At 47.2% G+C, this 26,092-nt stretch overlaps 2 protein-coding genes across 2 annotated transcripts; both read left to right on the forward strand.

Annotated features, from left to right (window-relative positions):
- Positions 1-2,196: 2,196 nt before the first annotated feature.
- On the forward strand, positions 2,197-4,924 carry Hilpda (hypoxia inducible lipid droplet associated). Its single transcript, XM_052720005.1, has 2 exons — positions 2,197-2,378; positions 4,081-4,924. Exon 2 carries the CDS (start codon positions 4,137-4,139, stop codon positions 4,329-4,331), a length of 195 nt encoding a protein of 64 aa, XP_052575965.1. The 5' UTR covers positions 2,197-2,378; positions 4,081-4,136; the 3' UTR covers positions 4,332-4,924.
- Positions 4,925-12,458: 7,534 nt separating this feature from the next.
- On the forward strand, positions 12,459-24,178 carry Garin1a (golgi associated RAB2 interactor 1A). The gene is made up of 5 exons (XM_052721801.1): positions 12,459-12,610; positions 15,272-15,481; positions 18,021-18,270; positions 19,566-19,684; positions 21,898-24,178. Exons 1-5 carry the CDS (start codon positions 12,459-12,461, stop codon positions 22,085-22,087), a joined length of 921 nt encoding a protein of 306 aa, XP_052577761.1. The 3' UTR covers positions 22,088-24,178.
- The last annotated feature ends 1,914 nt before the right edge of the window (positions 24,179-26,092 follow it).

Here is a 26,092-nt window from a genome sequence, read left to right on the forward strand (position 1 = left end):
TCTAAATTTCAGCTTTTAAATGAAGCATATAATTCAGTGGTTTTGAGTGCATTCACAGATTTGTGCAACTATCATCACTAATTTCTGAACATTTCATCACCTACCAGAAAAAGAAACCTCATGCTGGCTATAGTGCCCCCCAACACTCAGGGGCCAGAGGAGGGAGATCTCCAGGCTAGCCTAATGTATATTTTATATAGCAAGACCTTTTATCAAAAACCTCCCTTCTTTTAGTGTGGTGACCACTAATTTATGTTATCTCTTTAGGTTTTTGCATTTGTCTATTCTGACATGTCACCTAAATGGAATCATATGCGTGTCTTTTAAATTATTTTATGGGTGTGAATGTTTCACCTGCATTTGTATGACTGTGTACCACATGTGTGCAGTGCCTGGTGAGGACAGACACTGCTGGTTGTGAGCCACTCTGTGGATGTTGGGGACTGAGCCTGGGTTCGATGAAGAGCTGCCAGTGCTCTTAACTGCTCAGCCACCTCTCCAGCTTCCAGTCTGCTTCCTTTCAATTAGCATGTTTTCACATTTCATCGACATTATGGCACATACCAGTGGTTTTTGTTTTGCTTTATTTCTTTCAGTTTTTTGAGACAGGGTTTCTGTGTGTAGCCCTGCTATCCCGAAAAGTCATCCGCTCTGTAGACCAGGCGGGCTTTGAATTTAGAGGTCAGCCTGCCCCTGCCCAAGGGCTGGGATTAAAGCCCTGTAGTTTTGAGACAGTGTTGCTTGTAGCCCAACTCACTAGGTACTGGAAGACCTTGAATTTGTACTGTTCCCCCTGCACCCACCTCCCAAATGCTGGGATTGTGGATGGTTTACGTGGAGACCTTTACCTTGACGGATAAAGTAAGCACTCTACATCCCCAGCTCGGTCCTATACTTACCTTTTCTTAACAACATGCTGTGGAGACTGTGAACGTATGTACAGACTGCCTTTTCTTTTCCTGGCTTATGGCAATCCCTGTATGAATGCCCTATGATTTATATAACCAGCTTTTATTGGTGGACATTCTCAGTCCTTCCCAACTGGGCACAGTACTGTGATAACTCCTTTCTCCACAGGTGGGATTACCTGAGGGATAATTCCCAGAGGTAGAATTCAGGGTAAAGGGGCACAGACACTGTAAATGATGAACCAAAATTGATGTGGGTTGCTCAGTTGATTCCATGGACCTCTGTCGGCCCCGCCAGCACGTCTCTCTTCTTCCGGGCATCCCCGCCCCCTCCGCAACAGACTAGACATCCTGGAAAGTAGGGGAAAGGTCACGGCGGGAGTTTGCTTCCTCCCTTCAACTGTGTAGCTTAGAGGGGAGGGCTTCTGCCCCACAGACTTGGTTCTTGCCCTGGTACACTGACTCAGCGATCCTAGAGATCGCGGGACCCCCGATCCCTGCCTTCGATCACAGCCCACTCTTCACCCCGAGAAGGCATAGGAGCCACCCACAACCTTCCACGTGTGGATATTCAGTGTTAGAACTATCCGTAGTTCTAGGGGGGCCTTTCCCACTCTCGATCTCCCCAGGAATCTTTTCTGAGATTCCCCTTTTGGGACAACACGTCTGCATTGTCTTGGTTGGAGCTGGAGAGTGACTAGTAAGGCAGGTCAATTTCCAGGTATGAAGCCTGGACCTTCTCCCTCTCTAGTTCACGCCGAAGGCACCTTTAAAAGCAAGTAGTTTATTTTAAATGAAAGAAAACAAAAAGCATCTAGGAGCCAATACCCTCACTGGGGACCGGAGCCACTGAGCAAGGTGATTTGTCCAAAACACCGTTAAGAGCCAAGGCCAACGCTAGGAGAATATTTCACTTTCACTCGGGAGGGTTCGAGGCCAGCCCGGGCTACACAGTAAGAACCTGCTCCAAAAAAGAACCCCTGCCGGGGCCTTCACCCACTACCCGTCCCGAGTGGTGTCACTTCAAGCATGGCGACGGGGAGGGTGGGGTAAAGGCGCCTTTTGGCGCCCTGGTTGTCTTAGAAGAAGGCCGGCAGGGTTGATCCTCACGCCAGACCCCTTCCGGACAGCAGTGAGTCAAGCGCAAGCCGCGTGCTTGCCGCGCCTCCCTCCGAACTCCGCGGTGACCGGTCCGGCTGACGCGGGGGCAGGGCGAAGGGCGGACGTGCACCCGGGAAGCGTGCGTGGGGAAGCGTGCGTGCGGCTTCGGTACGCGTGCGCGGTCTCCGGGGGCGGGGCCTCGCCCGCGGTGGGCGGGGCCTCGAGACGTCGGTTTCTCTCTGCTCCTTATTTGTATCCCGAGCGGTGCCTGCGTGGAGTTTCCACGCTGCGACTCTGCGGATCTTCCTCCTTAGGCCTGCACGACCTGCTGTGACAGCGAGCAGCCGTCTCCCGACTCTTCCTCCTGAGGTAACTGGTCCAGGACCCTCCAAGCTGGAGACCAAATCCTGGATCCCTCGCCCTGTGGTCGGTCAGGCTGCCTGCGCCTCCTTTCAGGGCTGTTCCTCCAGAGCCTCCGTCGGCTCTCTGCCGATCTATGAACCCCATGGGCCGCCTATGCTCGCCCACCAAGCGTGCCCAAAGCACCCTCATCTTCCCCTTTCTAATGTATCTATTAGAGTGTTGTGTAGTAACTGCCCCCCTGAAGGCTGGGTTCTTGTCTTGTGGGACGACCGCGTGGCCCTAAGTTTTTTCCAGAATGCCTGAACTATTTGAAAGCATTCAACGATGCTTGGACAAATTAACTTGATTCAACTTTCAGTTATTCTGTGGTTACTGCTTTTTGTTTTGAGGTCCTAGGGACTGAACCTAGAATTTTGTATATGCTAAGGTTTATTACCACTGGGCCAGCCCTTTTTAATTTGAGACAAGGCTTCACCAAGTCCCCCAAAGTAGCTTCTAAACTCTCTCTGTAGCTCAGGCCGCCCTTAAACTTGCATTCCTTCTGCCTCAGCCTCCTTCATAGCTGGGATTACAGGCCTTTGCCACCCTTATCATTTATATTTATATTGACTTTCAAGACGTTTATACTCAAATGTGTGATACAGTAGACTAATATACAGGTTGTCTTATCTAGAGCATGTTCTTACTTTTTATTCTTGTGGTGCTGCAGCATGCTAGGCGAGCTCTCTATAGCACTGAGTTATATTTTCAGCCTCTTTTTTTTTTTATCCCCGAGACAGGGTTTCTCTGTGTAGCCCTGGATGTTTTAGAACTTGCTCTGTAGACCAGGCTGGCTTTAGAGATCTGACTGCCTATGCTGGGATTAAAGGCGTGGGCCACCACGGCCTGGTTCAAACTTCTTTTTACACCTTTTGAGTCAGGGTCTCACTGAGTTGCCCAGACTGAGTTTTAAGTCACTGTGTAGCCCTAGGCATGCACCACCAGCCCCATCTAGCATTTTCATTGTGTGTGTGTGTGTGTGTGTGTGTGTGTGTGTGTGTGTGTATGTATGTATGTATTGTGCCTCACGTTTTGTCTGCATGCTTGCTATGCATCATGGGTGTGTGGTGCCAGTAGAGGCCAGAGATGGTATCAGATTCCCTGGGGACTGGAGTTACGTATGATTGTGAGCTGCCATCTGGGTGCTGGAAATCAAACTCCAGTCCTCTGCAAGATCAGCCAGTGCTAACAACTAAGCCCCATGTCTCTCCAGCATGATTTTTCTTATATTTCCTTATGTAAAGGGAAGTACTGGCACGGCAACATGGGGTCTGTCCCTTGCTCTTGGTAGGAATGGTCTTCAGGAGAAGTAAAAGTAGCTGGATATGTGGAATGTCTCTGTAATCCCAGCTCTTGAGAGGCACAGACAAGAGGATTGCTTCAAGTATGAGGCTAGCCTGGGCAACAGAGCAGGATTCTGGAAAGAGTGAGAAGGGTTAAGACAAACAGTTGTAAACAGTGCTGTGGAAATGATTCCAGCGTATGATTTGTTCTTCCGCCGTGGTGTTTGCAGTGCAAACGTACTTGGGGATGATGCTGTGAGCAGACATGCAGTGGCCCTGGCTGCCTGGCTGGCAGGGCTTCTCTTCTCCCAGGAAAATCAGAGTTGAAGGATGCATACACATCCCCAGAGACTAGATTATAGACTGTTTTTCCTCTTTCTTCACAGGGTCTAGAAGCAGAAAGCAGATCTACTTCCCTGCAAAGGAGCTGGACATAACAGCCATGAAGTATATGGTGAACCTCTATCTGCTGGGGGTCATACTGACCCTGCTCTCCGTCTTTGTTAGACTGATGGAGTCACTGGAGGGCTTATTGGAGAGCCCATTGCCTGGGAGCCCCTGGGTCACCAGAGGTCAGCTGGACAACACAGAGCCTCCCAAAGGCCTACCAGACCATGCATCTAGAGGCGTACAATAAAACCTCCATCCAGAAATCAGCTATACTTTGGCACACTAACATCAACATGTTCAACCAAGTGCTCCATTTCCGAAGAGGCAGCATCGGTGTCTCCAAAGAACTGTTAGTAGGCCTGGAAGGGCCTTTTTTTGGATGTTCCTTACCCTGGAAAAGGGCATATTTAATGTAGAGGTGTGAGTGGGTTGTCTGGATGTGGGAGGGAATCTCATTCTTCCGACGTTTGCCATATGCTTTGCTGGCCTGCAATGTGGCCCTGAGATGGAGGTGTACCAGCTTCAGCTGTTGAGAGATAAAGGACTCTTGGACATACGTATCTTCTGGTTGGTTTGATACTGAGTTTCTTCCATGAGAGCTGTTTGGACAGCAGTTAAGGGGTTATGGGTTGGCAATAAGGAGAGAGAGGTTGGAATATCCAGTGTCCAGGTCTCAGTTGTACATTAAGTTCTTCCTCCAATGTAGTGCACATGCGTTTATGTATAATGTCTAAAGAGGGTTGTGGGATGATCAGACCTGCTCAGGGTGTGGGAGATCCAGCCACTGTGTGGCTTAAATGAATTTTTCTAATACAATAAATGAGACTATATATATTTCCACTATGTGTCATGTTGACATGTCTGCCCCTGAAAGTAGTAAGGAAAAGTTTAAATCCTATATCTTTGAGTAAACTCTCTCTTTCTCTCTCTGTCCTCACAGAGAGATGCCTGCCTCTGCCTCCCTGGTGCTGGGATTAAAGGTGTGTGCCACCACACCTAGCCGTTTTTATTTTTGAGATTGTCTCATGTAGCTGAGGCTGGCCTTGACCTCCTGATTCACCTGCTTGTACCTAAACTTAGTATTTTCAAACTCAGGAGCAAGACAGTGCTCAAAACTTTGTTTAGGAATTGAACATGGTAGTATATGCCTATGATCCTAAGCACTTAGGAAGCTGAGGTGCAGAAAGTTCCAAGACTGCATAGCAAGACTGAGCTCAAACAATAAAAATTGTTTAAACATAGACTTGGGGACAGGGCTTTTCAGGCTTGCCCTGTATCAGCCAGTTATATGAGCATAGGCAAGACTATCACAATTGGCCCTTCATAGCTACCTCCATGGATTCAGCCAGTTGTAGGTTGAGCTTTGGATTATTAGTGCTCAGGATTGAATTTAGGGCTTTGCCCATACTAGGTAAGCACTGTACCACTGAAACTGTACAGTGGAAATATTTTTTATTTACTTTTATTTTATATACGTTAGTGTTTTGCCTGCAGATGTGTCTGTGTGAGTGTCAGATCTTGGAGTTACAGATAGTGACTTGCATGTGGGTTCTGGGATTTGAACCTAGGTCCTCTGGAAGAGCAGTCAGTGCCCTTAACCGTTGAGCCATCTCTCCAGCCCCGAAAATAGTTTTGTTTTTGTTTTAATTATGTCCATGATGAAATATTTTTGTCCAAGATAAGACATTTTTCTTTTCATTTCTCCCTAAACAAAACAAAACAAAAGTAGAGCAACTATAGTATTTCTATTCTATTGGGTACTATAGGTAATTCAGAGGTAAGTGTATGCTAGGATGTACTTGGGTCCTTTGGAGATACTATGCCATTTTATGTAAGAGACTTGTCTCCAAGGCAGAGTTGTTCATTCATTCTCCTGAGGACAACACCCTCTCCCAGCCCTTCCTTGAGTCTATAAGAGACAAGTGTTCCTGCAGGCCTTGCTGTTCTGTCTCTGCATTGTCTTATCCACCCATGTGACTGTTTAATTTTACCACTAAATGTAGCTGATAAGTGACCCAGGCTGGCCTTGAACTTAGGACCCTTCCGCCCTAGCCTGGAGGATCTGGGATTATAGCTACATTGTAGGTGATTGTTTCTGCACTCACTCAGCTCTGGCAGCTTCACCTTTATTCAACAGTGGAAGATCGTGTTTTGTTTTGTTTCGGAACAGTCTCACGACATAGCCCTGTCTAGCCTAGAACTCTAGCTCCACAAGTGACCCAGACTGGCCTCCTTCACAGAGCCCCATCTGCCTCAGGTGCTGGGATTAATGGTGTGTGCCATCATGACTAGTAAAGAGGGTTCCTTCCCCCACTCCACCACTCCATTCCCTGCCCTGCGTATCAAAGTGTTCACTTTGCCTCAGGCTACGTTATCCATTTATTCTCATCTCTGTGTTCATTGTTTTAGGAATTTGATTGATTTTGGCCAAAAGAAAGGAATGGAACACAGCCTCCTGTTCAACCAGTTCTGCTTTCTGGATGCTCTTAATGAAACTGGCTGATAAACCCTGTTTAGGGATTCATTTTGTGTATTGCTGTGTGGTATCAGTGTATTGCCAAACTCCCCATTCTAGGTACATTCTTAGCCAAAGATTTTCCTTTTCTTTCTTTCTTTCTTTTTTTTTTTTTTCTCCAGGCAGGGTTTCTCTGTAGCTTTGGAGCCTGTCCTGGACTAGCTCTATAGACCAGGCTGGCCTTGAACTCACAGAGATCCACCTGCCTCTGCCTCCCGAGTGCTGGGTTTACAGGCGTGTGCCGCCACCACCGCCCAGCGTCAAAGATTTCTTAGCCAAAGATTTATTTATTGGGTCTTGCTTTGTAGCTCAGGCTGGCCTCAAACTTGTGATTCAGTTGTTGAGGTTTAAGATCTGTTGTCACCCTGGGTGGTGGTGGTGCACGTCTTTAATCCCAGCACTCGGGAGGCAGAGGTAGTCGGATCTCTGAATTGGAGGCCAGCCTGGGCTACAGAGTGAGTTCCAAGACAGGCTCCAAAGCTACACAGAGAAACCTGGTCACGGGAAAAAAAAAAAAATGTAAAGCTGGGCGGTGGTGGTGGTGGTGGTGGTGGTGGTGGTGGTGGTGGTGGTGGTGGTGGTGGTGGTGGTGGTGCACGCCTTTAATCCCAGCACTCGGGAGGCAGAGCCAGGCGGATCTCTGTGAGTTCGAGGCCAGCCTGGGCTACCAAGTGAGTTCCAGGAAAAGGCGCAAAGCTACACAGAGAAACCCTGTCTCAAAAAATTTTAAAAAAAAAGTAATTGGAGGTCTGGCAAGCTGGCTCAGTGGGTAAAGCACTTGCTGCCTAGCCCGATGACCTGAATTGGCTCCCCAGGACCCACGTGATGGAAGGTGAGAGCCAACTCCTCTAAATTGTTCTTTGCCGTTCACAAATGTGCCCCCCACCCATAAATAAATAAATGTACAAGTAAAAAACTGTAACTGGAAACCAAGCATGGTGGTGCACGCCTGCCCTCCATGTAAGCTAATGTCACACATATCAGTGTTAGTTGGCTTTGGTTGTGTGCACCCATGCACACTAATTTAGAGACAGGGTTTCGCTATATAGTCTGTACTGACTTTGAACTCTTGGCAACCCTCCTTGCCTTAGTGTCCTAATTGGTGGGATTACAGGTGTGTACCGCCATGCCCCGCTAATTCCAGTTTTTTTCATCAGTCAAGGACATATTAGGCTATAATGTAGCAAGACCTGAGTTCCCAAAATGAAACAGTTGCCTCGACAGTGCACCCCTTCCTCCAGGGGAAGGGGCCCACAGGACTGCTGGTTGCTACTCCACAATCATCAGGCTGCTGTGGCCCACCCCCATTCCTCATCTGCGGGACTGCTGTGTGGAAGCATGATATATATATAATGTCAGTCACACTGGTAGAGAAATTTTATTTTATTTTTTTCCTTTGAGGGAAGGTGTAGTAAGGGTGTCCTACCTGCAGGAGAGATGTGAGTTGAGTAATTATCTACCAGGAAGACCACTAGTGGTAGTCATTGTAGTCTCAAATATTCCTGCATTCCTTTGTTTGTTTGTTTGTTTGTTTGTTTTGAGACAGAGTCTCACTGCGTGGTCCAGAGTGGACTCAAACTTAAGAAATCTCGCCTCAGCCTCTTCACTGGGATTACAGGTGACTGTGACCATTCCTGGCTGGAAGCTCACTCCTGACCCCTTGTGGTTGAATGAGGCCATATAAGTAATTCTGCTCAATGAGTGCTGAGTAGAAGCAGCACATGTGTTCTACATGTAAAGACTGACTTCCATAGTGGAAGCTCCCCACCCCACGCCCTCCCCCGTGCTTCAGGAACTAGAATTGATATGTATGGAACCTCTCCGTTGGTTTATGCCCTGTAGTGAAGATGCCACAGAGAAAAGCCTCATTTGACCCCTGGAGAAAGGGAAACCAGCGTTTACTGTGTGAAGCTGTAGAGATTGGGGGAGGGGGACGTAAGGACAGCCTTGCTACTGCAATGTAGCAGCCTAGCTGGACCAACACATTGCACACAGAACCTATGGAATTCTGACCTCATCCTCACTGACCTCCTCCAATGACGCATAAGATGTTAGAGGGGAAAACAGGTTTAAAAAAAAAATCTCATATAATAACTCTGTGACAGAAATATTTATATAGGACAGAGACACAGGAAGCTATTGGAGGTGGGTGTTAATGAAGAGCCTCTTCTGATTTTTTTCCCTGTAGTTTCATGTGTGTGATAAATGAGTGTATCTGTGTGTGTGTGTGTGTTCTTGTGTGGGGTGTGGACATGCACATGCCTTGTATGGTCAGAGGACCATCTCACAATGCAGTCTTGTCTGTGTAGCTCATGCAGGCCATGCATTTCGATCCCCTTGCCTCTGCTTCTTGAGTAGTAGGGTTACAAGCGTGCACTGGGACCAGCTAAAATGAAGAGATTTGGGGGCCTGCTGAGTTTGGGAAGAACGTCTCAGTGGTAGGAACACATGAGCAAAGATATGGCAATGAGCCAAGGCACAGTACGTGTAGAAAACTCCAACCACTGAGTTTTAAATCTGTTAACTGGAGGTCTGAACTATTGCCATCGAGTGGATGCTGGGGAAGAAGGGAATATTGTGCCATATTCAATAGAACAGCTGGGGTGGGGGGAGAAAAAAATTATTTTCAAATTAACCTGATCAGGTCCATAAAACTTCAACATTTAGAATAGCGTGAGGCTGGCCCATGAACAGACAGTTCAGATAAGCCCTGGGGGGCTGGGGAGTGGTTCAGTGGGTAAAGGTTCTTTACCCAGCAAGTCTGACCACCCAAATTCTGATCCCAAACACATACACACGCCCAGAGCAGTAGTAGGTGCCTCTGCGATCCCAAGGCCCAGGAGAACTGAAAGAAGCTGGCTGGCCTGCCTGACCTGGGGTACACAGTTCCAAGAGACCTGGTCTCAGGGTGAAAGTGTAAGGACCAACACCCGAGAGCTGTCCTCTGAGCCCCACAGATGCCATGTGCACAGCTACACCTCGTACACGGAAACACACACAGACACACTCACTTACCACACACTCGCAACCACAGAAATGAACAGAAGAAAAGGAGAAAGAAAGGAATGCAGGGGGGAAAGAAGATGTCTGAAGTTGGGTCATAGGCGTTTTCACTGCAATGAAGGTGCCACTGATTTCAGAAGTCTCCAGAAGGGGACTGGCAAAATGACTCTGAGGGTAAAGGTACCACTGCAGAGCCTGGCAGACTTGTGTGCAATCCCCAGGAACTACAGGGAAGAGGAGAACCCCCAAATTGTCTTCCGACATCTACAAGCATGCCATGGTGCATATGTGCTCCAACAGAAAACATGCTTTTTAAAAACTGCCCACCCTGTTTAATGAGGCAATAAGCCCATTCCAACCCCCACGAGCATTTTTTGGTTCCTTCCAATTCATTCTTTTATTTCTATAGAACGTTCCAGCACACTCTGTAGTTTTTTTTATTTCTATCTGAATCCCATTGCAAAAAGCTTTTAGGGCCAGAAATGGTAGTGCACATCTTTAATCCCAGCACTCAGCAGAGGCAGGCAGATCTCTGTGAGTTCAAAGCCAGCCTGGTCTACATAGTGAATTCCAGGACAGCCAGGGCTACACAGTGAGACTCTATCTCAAACAAACAAAAACAGAAGTAAATAAATAGTGAGAGTCTGTCTGCGTGGTTGAATACTTGCCTAGCAAGTGCAAGGCTCTGAGTATAGTCCTCAGTACTGAAACAACAGCTCTTGTTTTGTTAATTAATGTATCCCAAGCATCCAGAATACTGTCTAGTACGTAGTAGGTGCTCACTAAATATTTGTTGAATGAACAAATCTCACCTTAGTGATGAAAAGATGTACTATAAATCGGATGGTCTCTTTAGCTTTATGGCAATATAAAAATTTATGTGGTGTGCGTGTGTGTGTTATATGCATCTTGATGCTGAATCCAGGAACATAGTACGTTTCTCTTTTTGTGGTTAAGAAGGAATTGTGTGTCTATTCGTGACTAGCAGTGGTTCCTTCTCTTCTCTTTCTTTCTGTTGCAAGAAAGGAGGTAGTTTATTATAGGAGAGAAAGGGGAGAAGATAAGTGTGCCAGGCCAGAGAGCAAGAAGAGAGAGAAGGGCTGAAGCGAGGTGCCGTGACCTCCTCTGGGTCTCTAACATAGCACCCCCCTCCCCTAAGTTCCTGTAACACTGGCTTTTCAGAGCATGTTCCCTGAATGGAGCTCAGGTACACTAAGGGCTGCCTGTGCTTTTTGGTTTTGTTTTGAGACATAACCTCACTGTGTAGTACAGGTTACTCTCAAATAAGTAGCCCAGGCTGGCCACAAACCCACGGCAATCCTCCTGTCTGAGCTTCCTAGGTGCTGAGATCACAGGAGTGAGCCACCACTCTGTAGTCCATGGCTAAAACTCATCCTTTTTAACAAGTTGTTTTTTTTTTACTAAATTCCTAACACACCCCGTCCAGACATTTTACGATTTCTTTGATGAAGTGTTATTTTTAAAGTGTGTTTATTGGCGAGATGCAGTGGCCGATAAATATATGCCTTTAGTCCAAGCCTTTGGGAGGCAGAGGTCGGTAGGTGGCTGTGAGTTTGAGGCCAGCCTGATCTACTCAGGTCCAGGGCAGCTAGGGCTACCTAGTGAGACCCTGTCTCACTAAGATGATGAAAAGAAAAGAATTTATAAATATTTTGAAGTCTCCTCCCCCCAAAAAAAGTTTTTCTAGGGTTCACAGCAGCATGGTTGGAAAAAAAAGAGAGTAGTATGGCCCTGACAGAATCATGAAATGGTCTGTATTTTTTCATTAAGCTTTTCTAAATGAGATCTAAGCTGGCCTCAAACTCCTGGGTTCAACCAATCCTCCTGCCTCAGCCTCCCAAGTACTTGACACCACAGGGGCACACTTCCCACCCAGCTCTTTCGGTGGCCATTTTGAGCTGGCTTCAACGGACACACTGCCAAGCCATTGCCTCTTCCTTTGTTCACTCTTTATAACTAAACAAGAACCTGGTTATTGTTATTCTTTTAAATCTCACTTTCCCCATAAGAAGGGGTAGAGGAAATTAATTCCCTTTCTCCCACCCTTCCATTCTCCTGGGCAGGTCAGAGCCCGACTTTATTTTTTAATCACATTTAGTTATTTTTCTTGTGTGTGTGTGTGTGTGTGTGTGTGTGTGTGTGTGTGTGTGTGTGTGTGGGTGCGTGCGTGCGTGCGTGCGTGCGTGTGTGTGTGTGTGTGTGTGTGTGTGTGTGTGTGTGTGGACACCTGCAGGAAACTGTGCACACGGAGGTCAGAGGACAACGTGACAGAGCCAGTTCTCTCCTTCCATCCTGTAGCTCTCAGGGATCAAATGCTGATCCTCAGGCTTGGCGGCAGACCCTCTTACCTGCCGAGCCCTCCTGCAGGTCCCCAAAGCCTGACTTTGGGTAAACACTTTGAACTTACAAAGAGTTCTTGTGTGTAGCTTCCAGTGATGAGAGAGGATCAAAGCCTGCGATTTTCCCAGAGACCTTCATTGGGGGGGCCTGGCAAACTCTTAGGAAGGTCATTCTCCTCCTGCTTGGGGTAAGGGCGAATGTTTAGAACCTGGGGTTTTTCTGCTGGTTTGCAGTCACCGCACGGTCCTGTACACCCTGTTCCGGCCCCCTTCTCCCTTTCCCTGTTGTTAGCCAGCCATCACATTCCTTGATGTCATTCCTGCCATTGTGAGCCGACAGGCCCTCAGGGCTCTGGTGGTCATGGTCAACCATAAGCAAGCAGGGAACTGGAGCTGGGGAGGTCGGGGGAGCAGAGGCCCCACCACCACCTTGGAGTTGGGCTGGGTCTGTGTGGAGCCCCAGAGATGTTCCCCAGCCCATCCTTTTTAAGAACCAATGAGTAAAATCAGGGGCCTCCCTCCTGCCGTCAGGGACCCGGGCCCTGGAGTGGAACTTGGAGTAGAAGATGGCCTTCTCTGTCAACTAATTCATTCTCCAGAGTTCAACTTGTTCTCTGACTCAGTGGTGTTTGAAAGCACCTTTATCCAGGTACGGTCGAGCATCCCAGGGGTGAGAGTCTTCCCCTTTCCACGGCCTGTTCTCACGGGTTAGTGAGAAGATGGACACCGACAGTCCTGGGGGCAGAGGGTGGGTGGAGGAGGCACCAAAGCCAGAATAAACCAGAGGGTCTAGGTCCCAAGGTCACTTCCCTTTGTGCCTGTAGTGTGAGGGAATTCCCTGTAGACTATGCAAAGAGTTAAGTAGTGCTCTGGTACAAAAAAAGAAGGTTGTTTGTTTGTTTGGGGGTTTGTTGTTGTTGCAGTTGTTGTTCATTTGTTTCGAGAGAGCGTTTCACTGTGTAGCCTTGGCTGGCCTAAAGCCATGAAGACCAGGCTGGCCTCAAACTCATGGAGATCCTCCAGCCTCTGTCTCCTGAGTGCTGGGATTAAAGGTGTATGTCACTATACCCAACTTAAGTCTCTTTTTAAAAGTTTTTTTTTTTAAAGATTTATTTAATTTTTAATTGTGTGTATCTGTACACATGAGAGCAGTGCCCTGGGAGGTCAGGAGAGGACTTCAGATCCCCTGGAGCCTGAGTTGCAGGTGCTTGTAAACTGCCTGACTGGGAGGCTGGAAACTGAGCTCCAGGTTCCCTGAAAGAACAATAAACATTCTTAATGGCCAAGCTGCTTCTTTATCCCTGAAAGGAGCCTCATGATATACAGGGAGCTCCATTCAACCATTATCAATGGTAACTGTCTAAGCAAGCTCTAGCTAAGACCATTTGGATCAGCAATGCATGATCACAGACACCCAGGACATTCTTTCTGGACTCTGGCAGTTGAAAATGGTGTGCCAGACAGCAGGGGTTCCTTAGCCACTCTTTGTGGGTATTGCTGAGGTTTTGGTAAGAAAAAGAGCTGGCAGAGGGCCTTAAAGTACCCAGCTTAAGGTGGAGAGACTGGGTGGAATCAAGGATCTGATGTCAGGAACCCACCAAAATGAAGTGGAAAAAAGCCGGGGAACTGTGGAGGAGAAGGTGGGTACCTTTCCAGGTGGGTCTGGGAATCAAATCTGAGGCTCTCACAGCAATGAGCTACTGCCCAGCATGGTCTGTTTGGGGAAACTATGTTCAGGGTTCCTGATACTCCATTTTCCTGTGCTGCCCCAGGTAGACGCCTATGTTCCTGGAGATGAGCTAGGAAGGCCGGGGTGAGGGAGCAGGAGTGTGGGGTCCAGACCTTTCTAGTCGTCCCTCTGTATGTGTGGTATCTTGGCAGCGGTTTGTCCTCTTAGTTTGTTCTGTGATCTCGCGTTGAGGCTACTGAGATTCTCTGAATGGGCTCGACATGACCCAAGAGAGACTCACCTTTACTTAAAATGATTCACTCCTCAGTTGGTTCCATTTCTTCCTGTCTCCTCTGTCCACTGCCACCCTCTGGCCATCCCCAAACAGGACTAGTTCCCAGCATTTATTGAGCACTTCCTGGTGGTGAATACTGTCCTCTGTTTTGTGGGAACTTCAGATTCTATTTCATAGCGTGAGCCATAAAAAATTTCATTTCTCTTCTCTCCCCCAAATCAGATTTGTTTGTTTGTTTGTTTTTGTTTTTCGAGACAGGGTTTCTCTACATAGCTCTGGCTGTCCTGGAACTTGCTTTGTAGACCAAGCTGGCCTAGAACTAACAGAGATCCACCTGCCTCTGCCTCCCAGGCACTGGGATTAAAGGCGTGTGCCACCACTGCCTGGCCAGAATTCATTTATTTTTCTTGAAGCATTCTTAGGCTGGTAGGAATCAATTTCAGTCCTCCTTTGGGAGGCATAGTTGTCAGAGCTGTCTAGAACACTAGGAGAAAGCCGCTGGTCTCGGGAACACAAGCATCTCTACATGTTATCTATGGCTCCTTAATGGTCACAGCTTCCATGCTTTTCTGGTGTGAGCTGAGACAATGCCCGAGTGCTGGGCATCCACTGCTCCCGCCCTGCCAGTGTCCCCCAGGTACTTCGAGAAGCAGAAGAGGTCCTTCTGAAGTTTCAGACCCCGCTCTGAGGGAAGTTCTCCAGCCTCCCTGCACTGGAGCTTCCTGGGTCTTTCCCACTCTGCTCTCTTCTCGTAGAACTGGCTTCCCTTCCAGGCCTTTAGAAAGCTGTGCTGGTTTCTCAGTCCCAGGGAGAGAAGTGTAAAATCCCCAATGCCACTCAGCTTTTTCACTTACGAAACATCTTTCTGGATTTTTGCTTGTTTTTTTTTTTGTTTGTTTGTTTTTCGAGACAGGGTTTCTCTGTGTAGCTTTGCGCCTTTCCTGGAACTCACTTGGTAGCCCAGGCTGGCCTCGAACTCACAGAGATCCGCCGGCCTCTGCCTCCCGAGTGCTGGGATTAAAGGAGTGCGCCACCACCGCCCGGCTGTTTGTTGTTTTGAGACAGGGTCTCACGTAGCCCAGGCTGCCCTCTAACGCCATATGAAACCAGGAACGACCTTGAAGTCCTGATTTTCCTGCCTCAATTCCCAGGTGACTAGGGTGCCTTTTCAAAGTTAGATGTGTTTCTCTACGCAAAGCAGTACCACATGGGGTTGTTGTTGTCCACAAACTATGTCTGGGAGACCAACGAAAGGGACCAGTAGCAGGTATTGGTCCAGCTCACCAAGCTGAGGTGGCCCTCTCTGCTGTCTGTATGCTTCCATCCCTTGTCTCTATCTCTTTCTGACCCACGTGTCTGGGGTTGGTTTCCAGGTCACTAAACAAGGACACTGGATGGATGCCTATGAAAGATCTGCCACTGTGATCCTTGGGGTAACCTCTTCAGTGCCCTCCCTGCCACTCCCCAATGTCCTCCTGATGGCCAACCTCACCTGGCCTCACGGTCCGCTTTCCACCAGGAGCGACCCTGGTGCCCCTGTCATCACTCTCAGCAGGTAAAGGCTGGAGGGCAGAGCCGGGGCTGTGGGATGATTGACAGGGGTCTGCGTACTGTGCAGGCAGGCTTCGGACAGGAAGAAAGGGCAGTCTTCATAAGCTCTGCAGAGCCGTTCAACCCCTCACTTAAGGCATGTTTGCTTAGTGTCGTTTGGCAACAAGTGTAGTGCTTCAGAGCAGGGTGCCGCACAGTTCCTGCCGCCAGCCCAGCGTCTGAGGATCTTGGCTTCACTCTATTTTTATTTTTCAGGTTTGGTGGTTTTGTTTTTGTTTTTGTTTTGAGATAGAGTCTCCCTATGTAAGCCTGGCTTGCCTGGAACTCATTATATAGACCAGGCTATCCTAGAATTCATAGAATGCCAGCCTTGGCTTCCTTGTATTTAGTCGGTGTAGATGTGGGGGATTTTCAAAGGGAAGATGGAGATTTTCTTTTTAAAGACAAGAACTAATGAAATGTTTGCTTTGTTTTTCTTTTTTCTCCTCTCTCTCTCTCTCTCTCTCTCTCTCTCTCTCTCTCTCTCTAACTTTTAGGAGTTGCTTTTCTCCCTCTACTATGTGGGTTCTGGGGATTGAATTCATGTCATTAGAGTTAACCACAAGCACCTTTATACCCTTGGGGCCATTTCACGAGCCCAAAGATGGAGATATTAAAATCAAATAGGACTATGAGATATTGAGATTGAGAAAAAGATATTGCAAATCCCAGCATGGTGAGCCCGTCTCAAAAAAGGGTGTGGGGCATTGGGAGAGATGACTCCATGGGTAAGAGACTTGCTGCTCTTCCTGAAGTCCTGAATTCAGTTCCCAGCACCTACATCAGGCAGCTTACAACCACCTATAACTCTGACACACACTTTTAACTTCCAAAGATACCTACATATATGTGGCGTTCACACACACATGCGCATGCGTGCACACACACATATGTACACATACACACACAAATAATAAATCTTAAAGAAAAGAAAGAGAGGGGGCTGGAGAGATGGCTCAGCGGTTAAAAGCACTGGCTGCTCTTCCAGAGGTCCTGAGTTCAATTCACATGGTGGCTCACAACCATCTGTAATGAGATCTGGCGCCCTCTTCTGGCCTACAGGCACACATGCAGACAGAACACTATACATAATAAAAAAAAAATCTTTAAGAAAAGAAAAGAGCCGGGCGGTGGTGGCGCACGCCTTTAATCCCAGCACTCGGGAGGCAGAGCCAGGCGGATCTCTGTGAGTTCGAGGCCAGCCTGGTCTTCAAAGCGAGTTCCAGGAAAGGCGCAAAGCTACACAGAGAAACCCTGCCTCGAAAAACCAAAAAAAAAAAAAAAGAAAAGAAAAGAAAAGAAAAACGGTAGCTCAGTTGGTAGAGTGTAGGCCTGGCACACACAAAGCTCTAGGTTTGACACCCAGCACTGCCTAAACTGAGCACCATGATACAAACTTTCATCCCAGAACTTGGGAGATGGAGATGGAAGATCAAAGGAAAGAATAGAAAAACATAAAGCCTCAATATATGCGAGACATCAACATATACGAGACATCCACCTTTCTGACTCTTCGACTCAAGGAATCAAAGATGGAGGGAAAAGCTTAGAAATGAGTTAAGAAACCTTTGTTCTAATTCCCACTTATGAAGATTTCAACTTGAGCAAACCTTGAGCTTTTTAATTTGGGTTTTGTTTTTGGAGACATGTTCTCCTGTAGTTAATGCTTGCCTCACACTGGGTAGCTGAGGGTAGCTTTAAATGCCTGTCCTCCTGCCGTAGCCTCCCAAGTGCTAGGGTGACCACTGTGCCTAGCCCGATGTGCATGTGCGTGCGAGAACGTGTGTGTGTGTGTGTGTGTGTGTGTGTGTGTGTGTGTGTGTGTGTTTGTGTGTGATGTTGGATATGTGCAAGCATGTGTGTGTTCGTGTCAGAGTGCAAGGCCAGAGGATGTGTTGGATGTCCTGCTCTGTCTTATTCTGCCATAGTCCCATGAGATGCTCTCTCACTGACGCTGTAACTCACTGGCTTGGCTGGCAGGGAGCTCTCAGGACCTACCTGTGTCAGCATCCAACCCTGAGGCTGTAGACCCATGTGACAATGCCTGACCTTTTTCCTTTTCAACGTGAGTGCTGGGGATTCAAACTCAGTCCTCATGCCCGCACAAGTACTTTTATCTACTGAGTCACCTCCCCGTTCATTCACCAAACTTCTCCAAGCTTCCATTACAAAAATCTGAAATATATAATTAATAACATTTATTTTTCCCTCATCAAAGAGTTTTATGAGAATTGAGATATTCTGCACCAATAGCACTAGTGGTGATTGATGTGGGCAGATTATTTAATTTTTTGAGCCAAAGTCGTGTAGCCTGTGTTCCTTGTTCTGTGTTGGGATCAAGTGTTGGCATTTAGGCAGACACTGCTGTGCCAGCCTTTACTAAGGAACAAAGACCCTGCACACAATCAGAGGGGAATCAGCGCCCACTCTCAGAACAGGAGCTGCCTCCTGCCAGCACCCTCCAGCAGGAGGCACCACCACTCACGTTTCCTGATTGTGCCCAGGATCCTTCCCCTGAAGTATGTGGAGCTACAAATCTATGACCGGACCCAGCGCATCCTTCGGGTGAGGACAGTGACAGAAAAGATTTACTACCTGAGGCTCCACGAGAAACATCCACAGGCTGTGTTTCAGTTCTGGATTCGCTTGGTGAAAATTTTGCAGAAAGGTCTGTCTATCACCACCAAAGACCCAAGGATCCAGTTCACTCACTGCCTGGTGCCCAAGATACCCAGCTCCTCCATTGAAACAACAGTAAGTGGGGACGCCCCCCAACATCTGCAGAGAAATAAACAGAGAAGTGTATTTCCATGTACATACTCATACACACAGGATGTTCACATAAGCAAATGGACACTTGGCCTTTCATGTATGCAGGTCCATGGATCCACTCAACACCTTGGATCAGAAATAGTCAGGGAAAAGTATTGTTCCCTTGTTCTTGTTCCCTGAACAATACAGTAGAGCAGCTGTTTGTATAGTATTGTGTTATGCGAGGCATGTGCAAAAGCTATGCCTTTTGAATAAGGGACTTGAACAGCGTGGATTTTGATATTGGATGGTGGAGCCTGGAACCAATTCCCATGGATCTTAGGGACAACCATGGATGTTACTGAATACCATGTTGTTGGTATTTTAAAAAATTATGTTCTATCATGGGCACGTCTCCTCATTTATACATCATTTCCTTACCACAGTGGGATACAACTGAATGATTCTTAATATGAGGGGTAATTTCAGTAAATCTGAACATAGTTTACATGTGTATTTATAGACTTAGTCTTTTTACATTTTTGTAAAGATAGGATCCCATGACATAGCTCGGGCTGGCGTCAAACTCAAGATCTTCCTGCCTCATCGCCCACAGCTTCCCCTCTTGTTGTGGGTAGAAGCAGGGTCTCCAGTGTGCTCGAGGCCAGACAAGTGTTCTACCTGCTCTGTCACTGAGCTACTGTCTTTTTATATTTACTTGTTATTTATTTACTTGTATAGTGTGTGTGCATCATTGTTGAGACAGGTCTTCCTCTGTTGCTTAGGCTGGTGGAATTCATGATGTAGCCCAGGTTGCTCTCATACTTTCTGCTCATCTCCTGCCTTAGCCTCCCAAGTGCTGGGATTGCAAGAACACAACACTACACTGAGCTCCCTTGAGGCAATGAGGTCTTCCTAGACCTGCCCGGTGCAGAAGCACAGGTGGAGAGCTTGGTAGATGATTGTTCCAAATGTGAGCTCTTAAAGATGAAAGCTTTTCCCGCTTTCATTAAGGTGTGTGTTTGGGTAATCCCCACTTTTAGATATCAGCTGCTCTAAGGTCCATATCTCACCCTCTGGAGAGCATCGCCTCCACAGCACATCAGAGAAGCTGTCCTGTTGCTAGAGGCCCCCATGACTGGCCCAGCAATACTGTGACTTGATGCTTACAGAACAGGTCCTTAGGCCTGCTCTGTGAAACTGAAGTCGGTCCAGCAGATTCCTTCAGGGCCCTGCCAGGAAGAGCACAGATGCCCAGTTAACAGCAGAGCCCTCTGATTTGCATTTCCCCCCCACAGCCTGAATGCAGTCTGCCATCGTCCTCCCAGGCCAGCGAGACCATAATGCTGCTGGCAGCTGAGCGGACCAGCGGCAGTCTCTTAGGACTCTCAGAAAGATACAAGCTCAAAGGAGACAGGTGGGTCCTGTGCTGTCAGCTCCAGCATCCCTCGCCCCAGTATCCCTCTCCCCAGCATCCCTCGCCCTAGCCTGGACTCATGGGGCCTATGACACCCTATGACAGCTCTGGTCCTTTGTTTTGTTTTGTTTTTCGAGACAGGGTTTCTCTGTGTAGCTTTGCGCCTCTCCTGGAACTCACTTGGTAGCCCGGGCTGGCCTCGAACTCACAGAGATCCACCTGGCTCTGCCTCCCGAGTGCTGGGATTAAAGGCGTGCGCCGCCGCCGCCGCCGCCGCCGCCGCCGCCGCCGCCGCCGCCGCCGCCATCACCACCACCACCGCCCGGCTGCTCTGGTCCTTTTTATCTAGATAGCCAGCCACACAACTTTGTCCCTAAACTTGGTTGCAAGCTTGTTTGAAAACAGGTTCTGTGGCATTCAGACATCTGGATGTTCATTCCATAGATAAACTCCATTGTTTCCAAATGGCAGATACACAATAAAAGGAATGAAAAAATGGGTGAATTAATTCCAAGAAATGTAGTTAGTAAATAAGTCAGTTAGCTACTGACTCGATAATCCCAGCTCACAAAGGCCTCTTGGCTGAGCCTCTGAATGGCCAGTGACCAAAGACTCCTCCTAGCTCCAAGTTTCAACTAATTCCCCCACAAGCAGCCACAGACTGAACCCCATGTGCAGGGCAAGTATTACTCGTATGTTGCCATCAATACATAATCTGTTTTTTAAATTTCTTTGTGATTTTTCTTCCAGTGGGAGGAGGTTTTTTTGTTGTCTCGATCTAAAAGCTGCTTCTCTGGACAATCCCTACAGAACACGGCACCCTTTTAGAAAAGAAAAGCTGGTCCTTTCAGATTGCAAAAACAGCCTCACTTTTGAAGTGAAAATGTCTGCTGCCGGATCAATTCCTTCTTGATAATTTTCAACGTGGCCCCTCTCCTTCTCCTCTGCTCTTCCCTTCCCTCCCTCATGAGCTTCCTGTCACCTGGATGGCCTCAAATTCACTATAAAGCCAAGGGTGACCTCAAACTCCTGAGCCTCCTGCCTCCACCTCCCAAGGGCTGGGGTTGGAGCCCAGGGCTTCAGGCATGGCAGTTGAAGACTATCCACTGAGCCACACCCCCATTCCTGCCTCCTTTGTTTTATTTGCTTGTTTTGTTTTACTTTACTCTATAGCTCTGAATAGACTTGAACTTGCTGTACTCCTCCTGCCTCAGCTTCCAAAAAAAAATTCCTTTCTTTGGAGCTGGAATGATGGCTCATCCGTTAAAATCACTGGCTACCCTTCCAGAGGATTCAGGCTCAATTCCCAGCACACACACGGCAACTCACAGCTGTCTGTAACTCTAGTTTCAAGGGATCCAGCACACTCTTCTGGCCTCCTCAGGCACCAGGCACACAAGTGGTGAACAGACATACATGAAAACAAAACACCCATACGCATAAAATAATAAAAATATTTCATTGTTTTTCCTAGTAGGAAGTGGGGTCATCACCTTCTCTTTCCATTTCCTAATGATTTAAGTAGATTTTTCCCCTTAGGAGCTTTCATGGGTTATTTGGCTGTTTGGAGGGTTTTTTTTTTTCTCTGTTTTGTTTTTAAGACAGGAGATGACCGTGAACTACTGACGCCCCCTGTCTCCACTTTCCAAGTACAGGATTACAGGAGTGCATTAACAGATCGATGTTTTGGATTTTTGTTCGTTGGTTTTGGTTTTGAGACAGTGTCTCACTGTTTAGCTCTTGGCTAGCTTGGGACTCACTATGTAGACCAGGTGAGCCTTGAACTCACAAAGAGCTGCTTGCCTCTGCCTCTTCAGTGCTGGGACTAAAGTCCTGCACCACCCGGCCCTGAATGGTTTGTTTCATTTGTTTTCTTTTTTCTGAGATCACATTTCACTGTGTAACTCGGGCTGGCCTCTGGCAGAGAAATATGTGCTCTTAACCACTGAATCTCTCTCCAGACTTTAAAAAAAATAGTTTAAAATGTGAGCAAATTTTTTTTTTTTAATGTGTACGGATGTTTTGCCTGTAGTGCCTGTGGGGACCAGAAGAGGACATCAGATCCCCTAGAATTGGAGTCATAGACAATAGTAAGATGCCATATAGGTGCTCTGGAAGAGTGCTCTTCACTGCTGAGCCATTGTGGAGTCTAACAATGTTTTCTTTCTTTTTCTGTTGCTTCCTATGACCTGGGACTCTCTGGACTCCCACAGACACACTGATGCTGCCACAGTAACAGACAAACCCAAGAGATGCAAGACACCCCCACTGGTGGCATCTTCAATTCATATGCCCATGAGAGCGACTTTGACCCACAGCCTCTGGGAACAAGAGGACCCAAATGAGAACTTCCTGCAGGTTCCTGTAGCCAGCTCCCTAGGAGAGAACTTTTTGGGACCTTAACACCTAGCCAGACGGGTGTCAGCCCTGTCTTCTATGCGTTTGCTCTGCCTCGTATAATGCTGCTTCCCACAGTGGGCCAAGTAACCATGGGAGAGACGAGGTGGTGCTTACGCCAGGATGCTCCTCAACTTCCACCAATAAATCTCCAATCGAGTCCTCGTTGTCGTAGGTTGTGTTGGGGGTGGGGAGATCTGGGTAGCTGGCTAAGAGCTGGCTGGAAATCGACGGTCACTCCTCAGAAAAATAAATGGGAAGGAAGCTATCGCCTGCTCAATTGAAAGCCTGAAGCATCTAAGCCAAGCCGATACATCCAGTGCAAAGGAAACGGCCCCTGGAAAGAACTCTAACTTCCGTTATCAAGGAGATAGTGTGGGACACAGAGACGGGACTTTGGTATACAGAAATCCTGAGCATGGTGGCAACCAGCTAGGAGATAACCTCATCCGTCTCAAGAAATAGAGGGTTCATCTCTCAACTCCCTGTGTTAGGGTAGAAGCCCGACCTCACGCCCTTGGCCATGAACAAGTGGGTTACTAACGGAGACGTGGCTTCTGGTAAGGGTGGTGGTGACTCCTCATCAAAGAAATTGGGACTGCCCTGACTGTTCACTCCTGGGACCTAGTGAAAGCAAGTTGGGAGATCTTGTGTCTTGCAGGTTTCTGAGCAAATATCCTTAATTGTGTAGGGGATAATCAAAACTGTTCTCACCTCCTCGACCATTAGGAATATTTACCCAGAATATACCACCATAATATCCAATAAGTGGGATATTTTAATCGCACTGTGGCACTCCAGAGGCCAATAAAGTTTACCTGGAATCAGGGGGCGGAGCCAGCGACTAGCGGACTAGAATTGACCATAGAGAAGCCAGCGGTTTGGATAGAGAAGATGCACAGGAAGGAAAGGGCGGGGACTAGGGTTGGAGCTTCCTTTTGGTTCCGGGCCGAGGGCCGAGATTCGTCTCTTGCGGTGTTACTAGCCAAAGAGCAAGGTCAGCTGGTTGCTTTTCGGCTTCTCTGATCTAACAGGTTTTCACTCCGATATCTGACTTCCAAGTCCTTGGTAAATAAAATGATAGAGACAGTGTAAACCTACATATGGCGGTCATAGCAGAGCCCGGCACGGCCTGAGTGGCGGTTGGGATGCTGAATGCAGGGCCATGGGGCCCCGCAGACAATAGTTAAAATATCAGTAGGTTCATATGCAGCTGCTAAGCCAACAGAAAAACAAGTACGTATTTAATGATACCTCTGTTTGGTGCCTTGTTTGGTGTGTGGTGTTGAGCTCATTGGAAAGGATAAGAGAGAAGGAGAAGTTTCCTGTCCTTGGAGACAGCTTGGTGCAGCTACTGGAGTCTATTTTAAAGATAAGGGAAGGCCATTAATGTTGACATGACATTTATGCCACTCAGTTCCTAAATAAAAGTTGGAGGACCTGCCTTCTTGTATCTCACATCATGTGTGATGGCAGGAGGAGGAACATGGCTGTCCCCTTCCAGGAAGGCTTGGTTAATCTGAGGAGTAAATCCTGGCAGGAATGGGTTATGCAAGATACTGAGAGGCTGTCTAGTGCCTGTGGCTTTCTTCCTCCCTCCATGGAGAACAAGCACACCAAATTTCCTTTGAACATGGTTCTAGTTAAGTTTCTTGTCAGCTTGACCCAAGCTAGAGTCACATGGGACAACAGAAGCACAAATGAGAAAATGCCTCCATCAGATTGGCCTATGATGCATTTTTTTTTTTCTCTGCGGGGCATTTTATTGATTAATGATGGGTGTGGGAGGGCCCAGCCCACCGTGGGTGGTGCCACCCTTGAGCAGGTTGTATAAGAAAGCAGGCTGAGCGAGCTGTACGGAGCAAGCCAGGAAGTAGCATTTCTCCAGAACCAAGCCTCTGCTTCCGTTCCTGCCTTGGCGTCCGTTGGTGATAGACTATAAAGTGTATAGACTGTAAAGCTGAAATAAACTCTGTTCTTCCCAAATTGCTTTTGGTCATGGCATTTATCACAGTAATACAAAGTAAGCTGGGGCAGGCATTTTTGCTACCAAATAAGCTGGGCATTGCGGGTGCTGGTGAAGACATTTAGAAGCTGAACCCAGGTGAGACTAATAATAAAGACTGACCATACTTCCCAATGTCTGCCTCTTCTAGTATCATTGTTAATATATAATATATATTTAACTCTCAAAATTGTCCTTGTGGGGATAAATCATATGGCATCCTATGTTTATAAACACTTAAAGAATGCCTGTCTTCACTTAATGTCTCACTCTGTAGCCCAGGCTATCCTTGAGCTCACAGCAATTCTCCTGTCTCCACTTCCCCAGTGCTAGGATTACAAGTATGAGCCACCACACCCAGCTTCATTCCCACTTCTATTGCCTGGGTTTATATTTCTTTCAGTTCTCACTTGACCTGTTGTGGTAATCCCATTGGTCAAACTCTAATATCACCGTAACGTAACATTAACATCATTGAATACTCACTATATGTAATTACTCGGCTATGGTTTTACAAAGATCTCTCACTCAGTCTACAGCACAACCCACTAGCAGGCAGAGATTCATTAGCACATTTTGTGAATGATGAAGTCACAGAGAGATTATTTGAGGTCACACAGGGACTAAGTAGCCGGCCTTTTAACTCAGTCTGTCTAATTCCAAAGCTTACAACATTTGTATGTATGCTTGTTTTTTTTTTTTTTTTTTTTTTTTGTTGTTTGTTTGTTTTGGTTTTTCGAAACAGGGTTCCTCTGTGTAGCTTTGTGCCTTTCCTGGAACTCACTTGGTAGCCCAGGCTGGCCTCAAACTCACAGAGATCCACCTGATTCTGCCTCCCGAGTGCTGGGATCAAAGGCGTGCGCCACCACCGCCCGGCTCCTCTGGAATCTTATGTATCCATCATACCAAGTTTCTTGTGGGCTTCTAAATTTGCATTGTTTTTAAACACAGCCTAGGCATTTCATACATGCTCACTCCATCCATGTTCATTTCCTATACCTCCCAAGATACTGATACTTACTGATGGAGCTCTCTGTGGCTAGTGTGGTCCAAAACTGCATTGGATTGTAGCATTCCTAACCATATTGTAGTTTTTTCTTCCATGTCTGTCTCCTTAGAGGAACTATGAACTCTAAGAACAGATGACATTTTAGAATCAGTTAGATACTCAAAAGAGAAGTTAACTTTCACTCAAACCAAAAGAATTCATTGGAAAGATGTGGGTTGGTTTGCAGATGTAGCTTGGTTTGTTATGGAGTTTGTGACCTCTGGGGAAAGACCATAGACTCAACCCAATTATAATTAAAAGACTTATTGGTTAGCTGCTAGCAGGATGAACAATCTCTGGGCCAAATTTGAGATTACCAAGAGAAGGGGACTGAGGGAAGAATTTGGGGGGAGTTCTCTTGTTTTTCAAGACAGGTTCCTCTGTGTATCCCTGGCTGTCCTGAACTTGCTCTGTAGACCAGGTTAGCCTTGAACTCAGAGATCTGCCTGCCTCTGCCTTCTGAGTGCTGGGATTAAAGGCGTGCACCACCACCCAGCTGAGGGAAGAAATTTTAAAGGGGAAAACCACAAGAAGACCCTCAGTATCTACATGAGTAAGCAAAACCTAGCCTGTTCTTCCAAGTTAAATGGTTAAAAGCAACTCAAAACAATCTTTGGGTATCTGTGTAAGCAAATTACAGAAGCAAAAAAGCGACAAGTAGTCGCAGCTGTACGTGTCTGGGTGGGGATCACTGAATCAGGGTAACTAAGAACTTACCTTACAGGGACTGGAGTCAGAGACAAACAGCTAGTGGGTACCTAGTGTAAAATGGAGTTTCTTTAGCCATCACGTTCCCCACCGGCTCTGGATAATATGAACCAAATCATTGGTTCACGCTTATGTAGGGCTAAAGGTTGATACCTTAATTGTGTTGAATACACACACACACACACACACACACACACACACACACACATATGTAGCCAGTTTATGAAACAAGGACCTATGGTAACATCCA

Source organism: Peromyscus californicus, unplaced genomic scaffold, assembly GCF_007827085.1.
Source record: "Peromyscus californicus insignis strain IS unplaced genomic scaffold, ASM782708v3 Scaffold_6__1_contigs__length_162567912, whole genome shotgun sequence".
Classification (NCBI taxonomy): Eukaryota; Metazoa; Chordata; class Mammalia; order Rodentia; family Cricetidae; genus Peromyscus; species Peromyscus californicus.

What these genes read in the sequence shown, in the direction of transcription:
- Garin1a (XM_052721801.1), top strand. Translation starts at nt 12,459, where the DNA reads ATGAGTAAAATCAGGGGCCTCCCTCCTGCCGTCAGGGACCCGGGCCCT. An exon ending in CCTGTCATCACTCTCAGCAG is followed by an intron (nt 15,482 to 18,020) that starts GTAAAGGCTGGA and finishes GATTGTGCCCAG; the next exon opens with GATCCTTCCCCTGAAGTATG. An exon ending in TACAAGCTCAAAGGAGACAG is followed by an intron (nt 19,685 to 21,897) that starts GTGGGTCCTGTG and finishes GGACTCCCACAG; the next exon opens with ACACACTGATGCTGCCACAG.
- Hilpda (XM_052720005.1), top strand. Translation starts at nt 4,137, where the DNA reads ATGAAGTATATGGTGAACCTCTATCTGCTGGGGGTCATACTGACCCTG.